Raw genomic sequence first — 17,510 nt, forward strand, 5'->3', positions numbered from 1 at the left:
GCACCTTCCACGGTGACGGTGAAGGTGTGCAGGGCTCTGCCCTCGCTGTTGCTGGCGTGGCACCGGTAGTCACCGGCGTGGGCCGCCAACACGTGGCGGATCACCAGCGTCTGGTTGAAGGCACCGAAGGTGATGCGGCCACTTGGAAGCTCCCCGTCCACCTTGGCCCAGCGAAGCTGCGGTGTGGGGCTGCGCGCACGCAAGCGGGGGAATGCACGCACGTGGATGCGCATGCACGTGTACTCACACGCACGCGCACACACATTCGTGGGTGTGCGTGCGAAACTAGCGTAGGATATTACGTAGTGTAGTGTAAAGTGTGGTGCATAGCAGTGTAGTGTACAGTAGTGAAGTGAATAGTCGTGTCGCGTGTGTGTACGTGCGTGTGTGTGTGTACGTGTGTGTACGTGCGTGTATGTATGTGTGTGTGTGTACGTAGCCTGGGGCTTTCAGCTTCCCACACCTCACCGCCACGCTCCCACGCCCCCTTCATTCTTTTGTTCAAAAGAAGGCTCGCCTTCCCATCAACCGGAGACGAGGAGTGGTGGTCGTGGTTACATATGCCCCCACCGAAGACGAACATCCATGGAGGGATGCAAGCAAAGCCGACGAGTCAGATGCCTTCTATGACCTCCTGTCACAGGTGCTGGCTAAAGTGGCCCCTCGGGATAGTCATCTTGTTGGGTGACTTCAATGCCCGCGTTGATAATGATGCTGGCACCTGGTCTGGGGTGATTGGAGGGCATGGGCCAGATCAGCTCAATAACAACAGGAGGCTGCTAGATTTTTGTGCAGCCCATGGGCTTGTAATTACCAACAAGCCGTTCCGGCATCGGAGCATCCACACAACATCATGGATGCATGCCGGGTCCAAGCAAGAACATCTGCTGGACTACATAGTGACGGAACAGCGGATGCGAGCCCATGTCCTTGACACCAGGATCTACCGTGGAGCTGATCTGCCCATTGACCATCGACTTGTCATCTGTAAGATGCGCCTGCCATTCTTCCACTCCGGTGGTGGGTGTACACCCAGGACCCCATTCCAACCTAAAGTGGCCTGGTCTCAGTTATCTGATGAAAGTTGCAAGCGAGAATTTCATCATCGCTTGCGGCTGGGGTTGGCATCGTCCCCCACTCCTCCTGATGTCGAGGGGAAATGGGCGAGGTTTAGGACTGTGGCTCATGCAGCTGCAATAGCTGCTTTGGGTACACGGTCCAGACCTCCCCAGAGACCCAGGCTGACAGGTGTTCAGGCTGACTGAGAAAAAGCGACAGGCCCACTCTCACCGTCTACAGCATCCCACGTCAGAGAATGACGAGGCTTACCGCAGCCTTCGCTCGGAGGTTCGGAGAGCCGTGAGGTGCTGCAAGGATGGGTGGTGGTCGCAGGTTGCTAAGGAGATGGAGTCTGCCTTAATGGCCCGCATTCACAAATTGCTCTTTCACTCCATCAAAAAATTTACCTGCAGCGCCACACCTATTACCCTCATCAGGGGAAAGAACAGCGATCCAATCTCCGACCCGCAGGAACAGTTTTGCAGATTTGCTGAGCATTTCTGTGAGGTCCTGGGGGAGGGGAAATCCCTCAGCCTGGAAAACACCGTGGCACAAAGTGAGTGTGCACAGACTGCCCTCCATGACATCATAACAGTCTGGACTACTGGACGGGTTCCGCAGGATTGGAAGGATGCCCTGGTGGTCCCCCTCCTTAAGAAGGGGGACTGCACAGACTGTAACAACTACAAGGGCATCTCACTCCTCAGTGTGTTGGGAAAGGTCCTGGCAAGGATTATTCAACATTGCCTTGCCATGCACGCTGAGGAGAGGCTTGCGGAGCCCCAATGCGGTTTCAGGAAAGGGCGGTCCTGCACAGATGCCATATTTTCTGTCTGTCTGCTACAGCAGAGGTATAGGCAATTCCAACAAGATCTACATCTTTGCTTTATTGACCTGGTCAAGGCCTATGATACCATCAGTAGGCCTGGGCTTTGGGTTATTCTTCGTACATTTGGAGTCCCTGACCCTCTGCTCACAATTATTAAGGACCTTCATGATGGTGAGCGGGCACCGGGTAAAACTAAGTGACTGGGAGTCGGAGTCATTCCCTTTTTACCTTGTTGTGCCACAGGGATGTCCTCTGGCTCCCACATTATTAAACATCAATTTCGACCACGTAGTTCGTAAAACCTTCGGTGGCTGTACCGGAGAAATTTCCATCTGGTACAGATACAATGGGAGGCTGATCGATGCCCAGGTGCGGTCAAGGGATGGCGCCCTATTGCTCAACAGCCGATGATCTGGTAATTGCTGCTCACTCAGAGGAGGAGTTGGAGGCGCTGCTGCTGAACCCGGAGCTTGCCACTAAGAGGTTGGGCCTTACCATCAGCCCCACTAAAACTAAGCACCTGCCTGGGTATGTTGTCCCATCAGACACTCCACCCCCACAACTCCCAATTGGTGATAGGGCAGTTGTAGAAAGAGTGAAGAGTTTCTCATACCTGGGAGTGTGCTCATGACCGGCTCCGGTTTGGCAGCAGAGGTCTCACTTCGAATCAGTCGAGCGGCAATGTATTTTCATTGGTTGCCTAACGCTGTGTGGAAGCTACCTGGTCTGTCGCTCCGCACGAAGCTTCAGGTCTTCTCGGCCACAGTCATTCCCTCCCTTCTCTACGCTTGCGAAACGTGGATCCCCTAATGGAACATATTTGCCGGTTAGAAACATTTAGGCTGGCCTGCCTACGATCCATCCTGGGTTTAACCAGGCTGGATTGTGTGAGCTCACAAATCCTTGAAAGATCTGGACAAAGTCCCATCGGTGAGCTCCTCTGGCAGGCACGGCTGCGTTGGCTGGGTCATGTAGCCTGCATGCCCAGATACCGCATGCCTAAACAGCTTTCGTGACTGCAGGAATTCAACCTCTTGGGTCTGTCGGTAAAGTCACGTAGATAGAAAAATAATTTTAAAAATCACGACGTTTCGATCGCAACACAAGCAATCATCTTGAGGTGAAAAAATACAGCAGGCAAACTGCTGAGGCAGGAGAAATATATTTGCTTCTGTTGCGATCGAAACGTCGTGATTTATTTTATATTTTTCTATCTACGTGACTTTACCGAAAGACCCAAGAGCATGCCTAAACAGATTTTCTTCGGCCGGATCGAGGGGGCTATACGGGCGCGGCATGGGCTAGAGAAGAGATGGAGTGATGTGGTACAGGAGGACGTGGAGCTGAGTGGAGTTGCCGATGACTGGTACCAGCGGTGTCAAGATCGGCCTCTGTGGAGGAGGCTCGTGAAGGACGCTACTGGGCATTTGGAGGCAGTCGCCCTCAACAACAACGGAGGGCGGAGGAGCGATGCTCTCAACAACGAGCGGAGCGCCGGGTGGCTAAAGCACAGCAGGTTGGCACAGTAGGGGGCACAGGTGGTGCATCAGCCAGTCATCTCAGTCAGTCGACCCGTGGCACCTGGGTCTGCCCCGTGACCTCTTGCCAGCGGGCGTTCGACACTTCACGTGGCCTCAACGTGCACATAGCCTGGCACAAGCATCGTGGTGACGTCACCGCTACTTAGTGGTGAATGGCGGTTGTTGTTGTGTGTGTACGTACAGCCCTTGAACGATGCACCCCAGCAGTAGCGTTTCTCCCTGAAGCACCAGCTTGCTGCTTGTCTCACCCCCAGGCTCCACAAACACCGGACGTCTCTTCGACGGATGAGCTGTGTGTGTGTGCGTGTGTAGGGGAGTGGGTGGGTGGATAGGTAGTGTAGTGGTTAGCACTATGCTGCGCTCCGACCCCGCTGACCCGAGTTTGATTCTCGCTCACAGCCAACATTTTGATTATCTGAATCGATCCTGGGCGTACCTTAGGTCGAATCAGCCTCAAACGAGTGCCTGGTGCGTTTTGTAGTAAACATCGCCACCGGGGAGACAAAGGCGGCCGGGCGTGGTGTTAGCCACCCCCTTGTGTCCCGTGTCGGCCTTCACAGGTGCTCACTAACAACAGTCTGTTAAGGCCATACGGGGTTGATCTTTGTCAAGTCGAGCGAAACAACCCCCTACCTCCTCGTTGGTGCCGGACGGTAACGCTGCGGTGAGCAGTGCCATGGGGGGAGGACCAATTTCAATCGAACATTTCCCTCGTGGCGTTTGTAACCACCACAGCGGCCAAATGGGGGCTCTGAACGGGTGCAAGGGGCTGGTCACCCCTCCACCTTCAATTAATTAGCACAAAACCATAAAAAATATTCTAGCGGGGGGACAGGCGACTATGACGTCTCCTGGCCAAACCCCATTTGACGGAGCCAGGAGACTGAATCCTTACCCTTGGGGTTCCTCCAGAAATAACAAAAAGCTACTGCGGGTGGTCACGTGGAATGTTCCAACGCTGACTGCGGATGAGAGGCTGCCACTACTCTGCCGAGAGCTGGACAAATACCGCCTGGATCTCTGTGGTACTCAGGAGGTCCGGTGGACCGGCTCTGGCTCCTGCCACCATGAGGGGTAAACAACCTTCTACTCGGGGCAGGAGACTGCCAAACAACAGGGAGTGGCTCTTCTTCTGAGCAAAATAATGAAGGGGGTGTGGGAGCGTGGCGGTGAGGCGTGGGAAGCCGTAAGCCCCAGGCTACTTTGAGCTCGCCTTCCCATCAACCAGAGGCGAGGAGTTGTGGTCGAGATTACTTATGCCCCCACAAAAGATGATCCAGGCCCACTTTCATCGCCTAGAGCAGCAGCCCCCCGACCTTTTTGGGACCAGGGACCGGTTTCGTGGAAGACGATTTACTCACGGACCGGGGGGGTGGTTCATCATTGGGTCTTTCCCCCTTTTCAAAGAAGCTCTCCAGCGACATTTGTTTTTAAACTCATTGTGGCTACTAGGGGTTAGAGCTTGTGGGCTTACTCATTGTGGCTACTAGGGGTTAGAGCTTGTGGGCTTACTCCTTGTGGCTACTAGGGGTTAGAGCTTGTGGGCTTACTCCTTGTGGCTACTAGGGGTTAGAGCTTGTGGGCTTTATACCAACACTGTGCCTGAGTGCGCAGTGTGGGAAAGAGGCGCGGACGAAAGTGGTAAATAATAAAATATTGGGGGCGGGCCACGCGTGGACTCACCGCTCACCTCCTGCTGCTGTGCGGCCCAGTTCCTAACAGCCCACGGACCGATACCGGTACCGGTCCGGGGGTTGGAGACCCCTGGTCTAGAGCATCCCACGTCAGAAAATGAGGAGGCTTACCGCAGCCTTCCCTCGGTTATTGAGGCGATGGAATCGGCCTCAGTGGCCCGCGATCACATATCACTCTTTAACTCCATCAAAAAAGTAACTTGCAGCACCATACCCATCACCATCATTAGGGGAAAGAAAAGTGATCCGATGTTCGACCCCCAGGAACAGGTTTGCAGAATTGCTGAGCATTTCTGTGAGGTCTTGGGGGAGGGGAAATCCTTCAGCCTGGAAAACATCATGAGGCAAAGTGGGGATGACCAGGAAGAGATGATCTCCCAAGTGAAATGCTGAGGGAGGGTGGCTATTGTGCTCAGACTGCCCTACATGACATCATAATCAGTCTGGGCACTGGACAGGTTCCACAGGATTGGAAGGATGCCCCCATATAGCCTGTAACAGACTGTTGGGGCAAGTGCTGTTAGCGAGCAGCACCTATGAAGGCCGGCATGGCACACGAGGGGGTTGGTGGCCAGCACCACGCCCAACCGCCTTTGTCTCTCCAAATGGTGATATTTACACGTCGCACCAGGTACACACACACGTGCACACACACACGTACACACGTACACACAGACGCACGCACGTACACACACGTGCCCTGCCGGCGATCGCTGCCACCACCGCCGCTCACCGGGTTTAACGATCAGCCAAATCGGCTCCTTCTGCTGGATGGTTCCAGTGCGCGGATAGCGGGTGCAGCACACGTAGTAGTCCACGTCCCCGGGGAGCACGTTGGCAAAGTACAGGTCGCCATCCAGGCTCTGGGACACTCGAGCATCCAGCCGCACTCTCTGCATGGCTGCAGCGCCAGCAGCACGCCGGGGGTAAGGGGGGGGGGGGGATGAAAGGGGATCGGAACGAGAATCTTTAGACTGCAGGAGGAGGAATCCGATGAGCCATGAAACTGAATTGTAACAGAAGTCCACCACTAAATCCGCATCAGCGTCATCATCAGTATCATCATCAGCAGCATCATCAGGATCATCATCAGCAGCATCATTATCAGCATCATCATCAGCATCATCAGCAGTATCATCAGCATCATCAACAGCATCATCATCAGCAGCATCATCATCAGCAGCTTCATCATCAGCATCATCATCAGCATCATCAGCAGCATCATCCGCCGCGCAAGTCATGGCAGCAGAAGAGCCCCTGTACAACGTATAACGACGCACTGCCCCCCCGTTTCACAAATCTGGAAGGATACATCATGGCAATGATGCACTCCACTTCTCGCTTGCCTGGCTCGACAACCTGAATGTGAAATTGTAGTCGTCGTCTCTGCATTTACATCAGCATCAGTAGGAAAGAGCAAGAAGCCCTGCATACCAGGCAAGGTAGTCAACATCTCCTAGCCATCGCAATGATGATGAGAGACACCTCAAACTCCAAATACGCAGCAGCAGGCGTCGTCAGGGTCGGGATCAAACCCACGACCTCCCGCGTACCAGGAGAGGTAGTCAACATCTTCCTATCCACCGTGGTACTCACAGCCGTCCAACCAGAAGATGTCGGGAGGGGGAAAGCCGTGGGGAGGGTTACAGCGCAGCACGGCCGGGGAGCCCTCCACGGTGAATACGGGGCTCAGGTCCTCAAGGGGCCACGCTGGGGCACCTGCAGCACAAAAACAAAGACGCCGCCCCCGCCCCCCCGTGTAGCCTTAACAGATCGTCGGGGCAAGCGCTGTCAGCGAGCGGCACCTTTGCAAGGCCGGCACTGCGGCGCACGCCGGGCCGGCTGGTTTACCGCGCGCCGCGCCGGGGTGCTCGTCCCCCTACTCACGAGCCAGCCGCACGGCGATGTTGGCGGTGAGGGCCGTTCCATGCCGGTTCTCCGCCAAGCAGCGGTAGACCCCCTCGTAGGCCTCCATAGCGTCGTGTTGGCCGCCGGATGCAGCCAACACCGCCGCCGTGTCCACGGTGAAAGTGCCGGAGCCATTCCCGTGTTGCTTCACGTTGGGGTCCCAGCCTGGGTCAAAACGCCGGCCGTCTTTGCTCCACCGGAACCTGAAGCGCAAATGGGAGGGGAGGGAAGGGAGGGAGGGGAGGAGAGGGAGGGAGGAGAGGGAGGGAGGGAGGAGAGGGAGGGAGGGAGGGAGGGAGGGAGGGAGGGAGGGAGGAAGGGAGGGGAGGGGAGGGAGGGAGGGAGGGAGGGAGGGAGGGAGGGAGGGAGGGAGGGAGGGAGGGAGGAAGGGAGGGAGGGAGGGAGGGAGGGGAGGGAGGGGAGGGGAGGGGAGGGAGGGAGGAGAGGGAGGGGAGGGAGGGAGGGAGGAGAGGGAGGGAGGGGAGGGAGGGGAGGGAGGAAGGGAGGGGAGGGAGGGGAGGGAGGGAGGGAGGGGAGGGGAGGGAGGGAGGGAGGAAGGGAGGAGAGGGAGGGAGGGAGGGAGGGAGGAGAGGGAGGGAGGGAGGGGAGGGGAGGGGAGGGAGGGAGGGAGGGAGGGAGGGAGGGAGGGAGGGGATGGAGAGAGACGTGTTTCACCCGAAGCTCCTGGCCTTACCTCTAAAACTTTTATTTTTCTCACCCTTTTTTCAGGATGTATTTTCACCAACAGTGTCTTGCTTTACACACAATTTGTGATCACTTTCTTTATTTATTTGGACTTCCTTCGTCCTTCTTTCCTCGTTCCTTTATGTTGTTTTCACCGTTCAGGGCGCGGCTGCGCTCTCTGCAGTGTACAGGTGTCTTCGCTCTCCGCACAATCCTCCACTTTTACTTGATAGTCGATTTCATAATCACGCTTTTCTTTGTTGTCAATTCGATTTTGAGTTCCTTTGTTCCTCAAGCAATTTTTAGAATTGTGTGCGTTTTTCGTGTTTTCTGTTCGTTCCTTTGTCTCGCGTGCCTCCACGTGTTACACGCACCATGTGTTGGCACTGTACCCACGCCGGCCGGTGTGAGTGCAGTGCCGACATCCCCTTTAGACCCCTCTTGTGTTGTACTGCAAGCGTGTTTACAGCATTTTTTTATTTTTATTGGTGTGCTTTTTTTCTACATTAAGTAATTTTACCCTCTCCATGGGAGCTTTGGGTGGACAGCAGTAATAGTAATTATGAGAAGGTGGTCATAACACAGGTTTGACCATCTTTATAAACATTCATCTTCGTTTCTTGTTTTTTTGTCAATAATTTTCTCGGCTTTAGAAAGTAAGAGAGGTTTGCTTTAGCAGTTTGTGTGCGACGTCTCACACGAGAAAGCTACCACGCCTACGCAAGGCCGGTCTCTTGGGGCCTGTAAGGCGCCCGCAGCAGCAGCAGCAGCAGCTGGAGCCTCCACGCGAAGGCTGGGATCCGCCGCCCGGCTTCCACCGATGTCCCGCTCGAAGTTTACGCGGAAGCGCTGGGCGCCATCGTGCCTGAGGGCTCGATAAAGTATGCCTCCAAGGTGAGCGGAAGGGTGGTTTTCTTCATGCAGTCCGAAAAGGTGGCAAACGCCACCATGGAGAAGGGGCTGACGGTTGACAATTGGCACCTCACCTTGGAGCCACTGTCGTCGCCATCGGTACGAGTGATCGCATCCAACGTCCCCCCCCTACATTCCCGATAAAGACATCCAAGATAACCTGGCTAAGTTGGGTACGCTGACTTCCAACCTACAGCGTGTGCCTCTGGGCCTCAAAAATCCTGCCTTGAGGCATGTCTTGTCATTTAGAAGGCAGGTCTACATGCTGGTGCCCAATGGGCAGCTTGAGGGAGGGCTCCTTTGTCGTCATGCATGGAGGAAGGGCCCATAGGCTGTTTTACTGCAGGGACGTGCTAAAATTCAACCTATGCAAAGTAGAGGGGCATATTAAAAAAACACTGCACCAAAGACAGCAAATGCCCAATCCAACAGCGAGGCAACGGTGGAAAAGGGTGCTAAAGAAGCACACCCAACAAGTGACCCAGAAGAGGGTCCCTCACCACGGAGATCACCCGAGATGGCGGTAGACCCCGCTCCGACACCAGCTACTGCCATGGAGACCGAGGCTCAGCCAGCCACCCAGCCATCATTGACAGCCGGACCTCTGAAGAGGAAATTTATAGGGGGATTCGGCTTCGTCGTCCCCAGAGTCAAGCGGGGATGAGGTCAGTCCCTTTAAAGATCTCCCAGAGTTGGAGTCGGACATCGCACCAACGCCTGGGGGAGACGCAGAGAGCTGCCGGTGGCAAGGACGGAAGTCTTCACCGTCCCAGACGCCCCTAGAGGCGGGACACGCAACAGGGAAGAAGCCCCGTGCGGGAACCAAGCTCAAGCGCGGGACGCCTGAAGAAAATCTGCAGCCTGAAATGTAAGCGGGGGGGGAAACGCAACCTGTGCAGTGACGGAGGAAACCAGTGAAGAGGGTCGCGCTTCAGACCGCGACGACGCGCCCTGCGAGGCGGCCGAGGGCTCCCAGGAAACGCGAGCGGCCGAGAGCACAGAGGAGCCCAAACAGGACCCGACTGACCAAACTACGCGCGGTGACCGGGACGAGGACGATGGAGGGTCATCAGTGGAGGGGCAAGCGGCATCGCCCAATAAAGCATCGACGGAGGGTACCACCTTGTGGCACCGCTTCTTTTCCCTCACTCCACCCACATAGCTCTTAGCAAAACTTCAGAGACTGAAAGCTGCCTTCTTCTGGTCGCAGAGGAAGCACCGTGTGGCTGCCGGTGTCTTGGCCTTGCCACTGCGGGAGGGCGGGCACGGTCTGGTGTGTGTACTGAGCCAACTCTCTACTTTTCGTCTACAAGCCGTACAGAGGTTTCTCTACACGGCCCCATCACCCGTGTGGTGCTCCACAGCATCTTTTTTTTCTGAATAACCTCGGGGGGCCTTCAGCGCAGCAAGCAGCTCTTCTTCGTGGACATTACGGGTATTCCACTCACGCAGATTCCCCACTTCTACAGGAGTATCCTAGATACATTGGGTTTCCTTGTCACCGCCCGACTGAACACACCCCAGTCGGCATCAGAATTTGCTCACGAGCTGCTGTTACGGAACCCCCACACGGCACTACCCTCTCTTGTGGGCCTTGCCATGGAGAAACGCGTGGTGGACGCACGTCTCATGAGGGTGGGCGATTTTGTGAAACCGGGCACTGTGGGGGGGGGGGGGGCAATGGCTTCTCCCTGCCGAGATAACTGCGATGACCAAGATGCGCTCGGTGAGACTCGCCGCAAAACTCGTGAATGAGGTATGAAGGTCCTTCTCAACAGCAGTGGGGAGCGCGCCTGCTGCGAGCGTTGGCGACGAGTCAGCCGGCGGTGGCCCAGTGCCACCAAAGCTGAATGTCGTCCCAGCACGGGAGCACACTCGCCTCTCTTCCTCACGGCAGCACGGGGGGCACGCCACGGGGAATGGCCAGGAGGGGTGCTTCTCAGGTGTAGACCGGAAAAAGCTGTACGCCCAAATGGTCGATTTCCACCATCAACAAATAATAACGTCACGTTAGGGCTACGCTTGGAGGGACACGATGCCCCTGCGGTGATCGCTTGAGGCCTCATTGGGAGCTGTTTTACTCAAATCCATCGTACAAGCACCACAGTGATCTTAGCTGGAGCACTGCCCATGGGACTGTGACCACGAACACATTCCTGGCACTTTTCACAGACGCAAATCGTGAACGCGGATTCTGTGGTGAGCTCGAAACAGTGGCGCATCAATACGTACGCCGCAAAAGCCTAGACTCACTCTATAAGCTGTTACGCAATATTCTACTGAAATTCAATCTTCATTTCTCCCCCACAATTCTTATTTTTGGATATAGGGGGCACGAGGGTACCAAGGATATCGAGGGGTTGACGGACTTCATCATGAACAACGCCAAACTGGCCATCTATAGGGCCAGGAAATGCGCAATTGACGGGAGCGGCGTCCCCAGCCACTGCCGCATCTTCAAGGCCCTGGTTTCTGGCAGAATTTGGCTGGAATTTCGGTACGCTCAGTTGACGGGGGGCGACACGTCTTTCTCGACGCGTTGGGCTACCGAGGGTGCTTTGTGTAATGTGACAAAAGCAGGGGATCTGGTGGTGATGGGTTTTTAAGGTTGAATTTTTTTTTATGGTGTTTACGAACACAGTAGCAGACAATGCGATTTATGTTACATGGGAAAACCGTGTTATATCTTTAATTTTTTTTTAAAAGGGGGCACGTAAGCAAACAAAAAAGACGAAAAAAGACGACATGATGAACGAAGCAAAGTGCCGAAAGACCGAGCATCTTTCTGTTTCTTCTGATCGTTAAATAAAAATAAAAAAGGAGGGAGGAGAGGGAGGGAGTGAGGGAGGAGAGGGATTGAGGGAGAGGGAGGGAGGGAGGGAGAGAGGGAGGGAGTGAGGGAGGGAGGGAGATAGTGAGGGAGTGAGAGAGGGAGGGAGTGAGGGAGGGAGTGAGAGAGGGAGTGAGGGAGGGAGTGAGGGAGTGAGAGAGGGAGGGAGTGAGGGAGAGAAAGAGAGAGAGAGGACGTGCTTCGTTTGAGCTCCTCGTGGTAACTTTATAAATCTAACATACCCTCTTCTAATTAATTTCTTTTCTTCAAGTTTTTACTCATCAGGAGTAAGTATTCTGCCTTTTGCACACACAAGTAGTACTTTTTGTGTTGCTCATTTTTCTTTACTTTTTTAAGCTTAACAGTTCAGGGTGAGGCCATAGCCTTTTGAAACACGTTGGTGTTTCTTAGGCGATGGGCTCAATCCCATAGTTAATTAAAGCATCGTTTTCATACTTTACAGGTATTTTTATACTCTACTTATTGTTCCTTTATTCTTCTGCTTATGTTTTTAATCTCGGTTTACGAATCTCAAACTATTTGAGATTTGTTATAACTTACATTTTGTGTGAGCCACGTGGAGGCATCCACACTGTAGCGCAGAAATTTAAGGCCACACAAGTAATTGTTTACTTTGAGGCTAAAGCAATCTATTAGTTAATGATTCCTTAACACACTGCGTTTTTTTTGTTTGCCTCCACGAGTGTGCAAGGACTCTAAGTTATATTTATTTAACGATGAGTGAATGCATTTAATAAACACATTTTTCTAAAAAGTAGATTTGTTTGCAAAATACATTCATTTATTTAACACGCAAATGTATTATTAGATATCACTATCAAATTATTTTTTCATTTACTGCTTCATAATTTATTCAATAAAAATAGTTTATTGAATAAATAAATATATCTCTTTCCTTTCTTTTTTCCTTTCATTATTTTCTTAAGCGAGGATTCATTATTCATCCTCAGTTTACATTCTCTCAAGGGGAGCTCTGTATAGAAGCGCAGCACCACAGTCAGGTAGAAATTGAAGGTAGCAGGAACAAAATGGCCACTTACGCAAAGGTCGCAGCTGCCAATCTGCCTGGAGTCACGAGGCCCCCCACTAGGGCCTCTGCTCCAAGGCCAACCCCCCCAATTTGTGACCACTGCCGCTGCGCGCGAACGGCATCCGTTGCTACGCCTCGAGCTCCGTCACGATCGAGGCGTACGTCGAGGCCCTGGCCGCCATCGTCCCGCCGGCCACCATCACCCACGCCTCGAAGGTCAGCGGGAAAGCCGTCTTCTTCCTGACGACGAAGAAGGTGGCCGATGCGGCCGTCGAGAAGGGGATGACCGTGGGGGGACTCCACGTCCAGCTGGAACCCATCGCTTCGGTGGCGGCGCGAATAGTCATTTCGAACGTGCCGCCCTACATCCCCGACAAGGCCGTGTTGGAGCACGTGTCCAAGCTGGGCACCATCGTGGTGCCAGTACGTGCTCTGGCACTGGGGTGCAGAAAGCCTGCTCTCAATCACATTTTATCTTTCAAGAGGCAGGTGCACGTCCTGCTGACTCACGGACAGCAGGAAGAGGGCTCGTTTGTCATTGTCAATGCAGGCATTGCCCATAGACTGTTTTATGCCAAAGATTCCATCAGATGCAATCTCTGCAAAGAAGAGGGGCACTTCCGAAGGGATTGCCCTAAACCGACGACGGCGAGGGTCGGAGAAAAGAGCGGGGAGGAGGGAGGCAGAGCAAGGGGGGCAAAGCAGCAAGAGCCCCTATTGCAACAAGCCCCCCAACAGCCCACACCAGACCCGCCAGCCACGCAGCCTCCTACACCTCAAGTCGTGGCCCCAACTTCGCCGCCTCAAGCGACAAATTGCAAGAGGAAGAATACAGAAGGACCCGGATCTCAAGGGTCAAATTCAGAGGAGGAACCCCTCCCAGACCTCGAACAGGAAGAAGCGGTGAAACCCCCCACACGAGGGGATGAAGCAGAACAGCTGCCAGATGCCGAAGACGCGGTTTTTGCCTTCCCAGACGCCACGCCGAGTGACGCGCGGGCGGCGAGGAAGAAACCCGCCAAGAGGAAGAAGCAGCGTGCGTCTGGGGAAGGGTTTCTACAGCAGGAGACCGTCGACGATGAAGGCGACATCACCACGGAAATCGACCCGCCTACTGTTGTCATAGAGACTCACTCCCCACCAGCTATACAGGAAGCCCTTGACCAAGAGGAAGAAGTTGGCGGAGAAACACTCACTATGGGCAAGGACGAAATGGATGGGAATGAGGAGGAAGGTCCCCGTACCACTGCTGATCTAAAACCAGCGGAAGAGACACCGGGCCATCCACCCGAAGAGCCTGAGCAGGAGCCATCCCAGGCCATCCCTAACACCGGGGGAGAGGACGCCGCTGGGCCATGCGCCAGCTCAGCCGCTGCAGCTCTTCCAGCGGAGCCGGACGCCGAGGAAATCGATTCAGATCGGGACGACTGCTTCAGCATGGGGAGCGAGAGCAGCCAGAGGTCTACACTCCTTGACCCTCAGACTCCCCTGATCTCCTCGGAAGATCTCTGGAAATTCCTCAACGAGACCAACATGAGGAAGGACAGAGCGGACATTGCCTTGGCTCGTTGGAAGGACAGCAAGGCAATAAAGGCCTCTGTGACTCAAGCAGAGAGATTCCTTGCCAAGCAGAGACTCGAGTTCTGGGGCAAGGACAGGGCAAAGCTGAGATTTTTCCGCAAACAAATTATAAGGTGGGAGGCCACGGGGGAAAGGAACAGGCAATGCCTATGTACATCGGCTCCCTGAATGTGAACGGGTGCAGGGAGGCAGTGCGGAGGTTTTCCGCAATGTCTCTTGCGAGGAAACACGCTGCCTCTGTCTTCTTCATTCACGAGACGCATCTCACGGTCGAGGACAAGGATGACTGGAGGAAGGAGTGGGGAGGGGACTCCTTCTACAGTCACCTTGACAACACCTCCTGTGGAGTCGCGACCCTGTTCGCTAAAGGGTTTCATCCCGAACTCATCACCCACACCGAAGTGGTGAAGGGAAGGCTGCTCGCGGTAACGGTCAGGGTGGGCGATGTCACCACCCACCTACTGAATGTGTACGCGCCGGTGACCAACAAGGAGAAGATCCCGTTTCTGCACCTCCTGAGGAGGCACCTGGCCGGGATCCCGGACGATGCGTGCGTGATTGTGGGTGGCGACCACAACTGCACACTCGGCGCCCTGGATCGTTCGGGGGGGCAGCCAGGGGGAGTAGGGCCTAAGAGGGAAATGCAGGGACTCCTGGAGGACGCCGCCTTGGTGGATGTGTGGCGCATACATCACCCGGGCCAACGCTAGTTCACGTACACGAGGACGAGGCGCGATGGCTCGGTGACGCAGTCCAGGCTCGACAGATTTTACATCTCTAAGAGCTTTGTGACGTGCGCCACAACGTCTGGCATCAGGGCGGCACCCTTCACGGACCACAACCTCATCGTGCTCCGTGTCAGGCTGGAGAGGGCCCGTGAGGGCACGTCCCGCTGGCATTTTAACAACTCACTGCTGGAGGATGGCACCTTCTTAGAAATGTTCGAGGACTTCTGGGAAGAGTGGCGAAAAACCAAAATGCAGTTCAACTCTCTGGCCCAATGGTGGGATGTGGGCAAAGTGCACACCAGGCTGTTGTGCCAACAATACACCTGGGGGAGCACCAGACTGAAGAACGTGGACATCACCGACATGGAAGCCCGAGTCCTCAATTTGGAGGGTCGCCTCGCCGAGGACAGCGACCCTGCTCTTCTCCAAGAATACGAGGAGAATAGGGAGCGTCTCAAAGGGCTAGAGGAGGAGCAGACGAGGGGAGCGTTTGTGCGATCCCGGGTGAAGCTCATCACGGACCTCGACACGGGATCCCCGCTTTTCTACTCCCTCGGGAGGCAGAATGGGAGACGCAAATCCATGGAGTGCCTCTTTGATGGTGACGGTGTCCTGGTGCACGAACTCCAGCAGAAGTCGACCATCATCAGAGACTTCTACGGCAACCTGTTCTCCCCTGAAGAAACATCGGAACCGGCCCAGGCGGAGGCATGGAGTGGTCTACCCACCCTGGGGGAAGATGGGAGAGAGCTGCTAGAGCAAAAGCTCACCAGGACTGACCTTGACGCAGCCGTAAGAGGACTGGCCCCGAATAAATCCCCAGGGTTAGACAGCCTAACAGGGGAGTTTTACGCCGCTTTTTGGTCATCCCTGCGGGAGGACTACAGAGAGGTGCTGGAGGAAGCCTCAGTCACCGGGGTGATGCCTCAGTCTTGGAGGAGGGCGGTGCTCACTCTGCTTCCCAAAAACGGAGATGTGAGGCACCTACAAAACTGGCATCCGGTGTCCCTCCTGAACACAGACTACAAAATATTGACGAAGGCTCTCTCCCTGCGACTGAAAGGGGTAATTGCACAAGTCGTAAACGGGGACCAGTCCTACACCATCCCCGGACGAACCATCCACGACGGCATCCTACTGGTCAGGGACCTCATCGCGGTGTCCCAGAGGTTGGGAATCCCAATCGCGTTTCTGGCTCTTGACCAGGAAAAGGCTTTTGACAGAATGGACCACAAGTACCTGCTGGGAACCCTCAAGACCTTGGGTTTTGGGGATGCCTTTGTCCGAACGATCCGCCTACTTTACACCAAGGCGGAGTGCATGATTAAGATCAACGGCGCCCTCACTGCCCCGGTCAAATTCGAACGAGGAGTGAGACAGGGATGCCCATTGTCGGGCCAACTTTATGCCCTGGCATTAGAGCCTTTCCTGAGTCTCATAAGGTGGAGACTCAGCGGCCTGGTGCTGAGGGAACCAAGCGTCAAGTCGGTCCTGACGGTATACGCCGACGACGTCCTCCTCATCCTGCGCTCCCTGGCTGATGTCGCCCTGCTGCATGAATGCCAGGAGGTCTTTTCGAAAGCCTCCTCATCAAAAATGAACTGGCAAAAGTGCAGCGGCCTGCTGGTTGGAGCGTGGGACATGACCGAGTGTCCCGAGAAGGCAAAAGCCATCAATTGGAGCACAACATCGCTGCACCACCTGGGAATGTTCCTCGGACCAGAGGAGGAACCACCGCAGAGGAACTGGGTCGAGCTGGAGGAGAAGGTGAAGGAGCGGCTGGGCAACTGGGGTCGCCTGTGCAAGTTCCTCACCTTCAGGACAAAGACGTTGGTGGTGAACCAGCTCGTGACGTCCATGCTGTGGCACCGACTTTTCTCCCTGCACCCCCCCATGAGCCTCGTCAACGCACTTCAGAAGTGAGCCCTCGACTTCTTCTGGTGGGGTGGAGGACACCGGGTCGCGGCTGGGGTCCTGGCCCTGCCACTGGACGAGGGCAGTCACGGGCTGGTGTGCGTGCGGAGTCAGCTGGCCACCTTCCGACTGCAGGCGGCGCAAAAGTTCCTGCATGCCGCCCCTGCACCGGCCTGGAGAGTCACGGCCTCTTTCCTCCTGAAACAGCTGGGGGGTCTGCAGTACTCCAAGCAACTATTCTACATGGACCTGCAGGGCCTCCCACTGGGACAGCTGCCACCCTTCTACAGAAGCGTCCTGCAGACATGGAGCTCCCTCGCCGTCAGGAGGCTGAACCAACCGCGATCGGCCGAGGATCTGGTCTTCGAACCGATCCTCAGGAACCCACAGACAAAGCTGCCATCCACCACCACCACCCCTGGCACGGAGAGGCGCCTCGCCAACGCGCGGCTCACCAGGATGGGGGATCTGGTGGAGCCTGAAACACGGGGCCAGTGGCTCGGACCAGCAGACATGGCCGCAAAGACAGGGCTGCAGTCGCTCCGGGTGGCTGCCCGGATCCTGGCCGAAGCCAAGGGGGCCTTCTCAGCGGCAGTGGGGAGAACGCCCCCCATCGGCGTTGGGGATGACGAGGCCCCTCTCGATCCCCCTCCACCGGAGCTCTCAGTCGTGCCACTGCATCGCCAATACCGACAAACCAAGGCGGATCACAACCTGTGCCGGCTAGAAGACCTACCGGAGGTGGCCTTCGCAAATGTAAAGAGGAAGGTGCTCTACTC

General features: G+C 55.3%; 1 protein-coding gene across 1 annotated transcript in view; it reads right to left on the reverse strand.

The window, feature by feature from the left end:
- LOC142915856 (neuronal cell adhesion molecule-like) overlaps window positions 1–17,510 on the reverse strand; it is a 58,448-nt gene that overhangs the window by 35,604 nt on the left and 5,334 nt on the right. The window contains exons 4-8 of the mRNA XM_076061486.1: window positions 7,011–7,234; window positions 6,720–6,842; window positions 5,857–6,024; window positions 3,611–3,719; window positions 5–189 (exon numbers count right to left, since the gene is read on the reverse strand). Of these exons, the coding sequence (XP_075917601.1) occupies window positions 5–189; window positions 3,611–3,719; window positions 5,857–6,024; window positions 6,720–6,842; window positions 7,011–7,234 (809 nt within the window). The remainder of the gene's footprint in view (window positions 1–4; window positions 190–3,610; window positions 3,720–5,856; window positions 6,025–6,719; window positions 6,843–7,010; window positions 7,235–17,510) is intronic.

The sequence above is a fragment of the Petromyzon marinus genome, unplaced genomic scaffold, assembly GCF_048934315.1.
Source record: "Petromyzon marinus isolate PM22_M1 ecotype Great Lakes invasive population unplaced genomic scaffold, UKy_Petmar_22M1.pri1.0 PM_G_Scaffold_36, whole genome shotgun sequence".
Classification (NCBI taxonomy): Eukaryota; Metazoa; Chordata; class Hyperoartia; order Petromyzontiformes; family Petromyzontidae; genus Petromyzon; species Petromyzon marinus.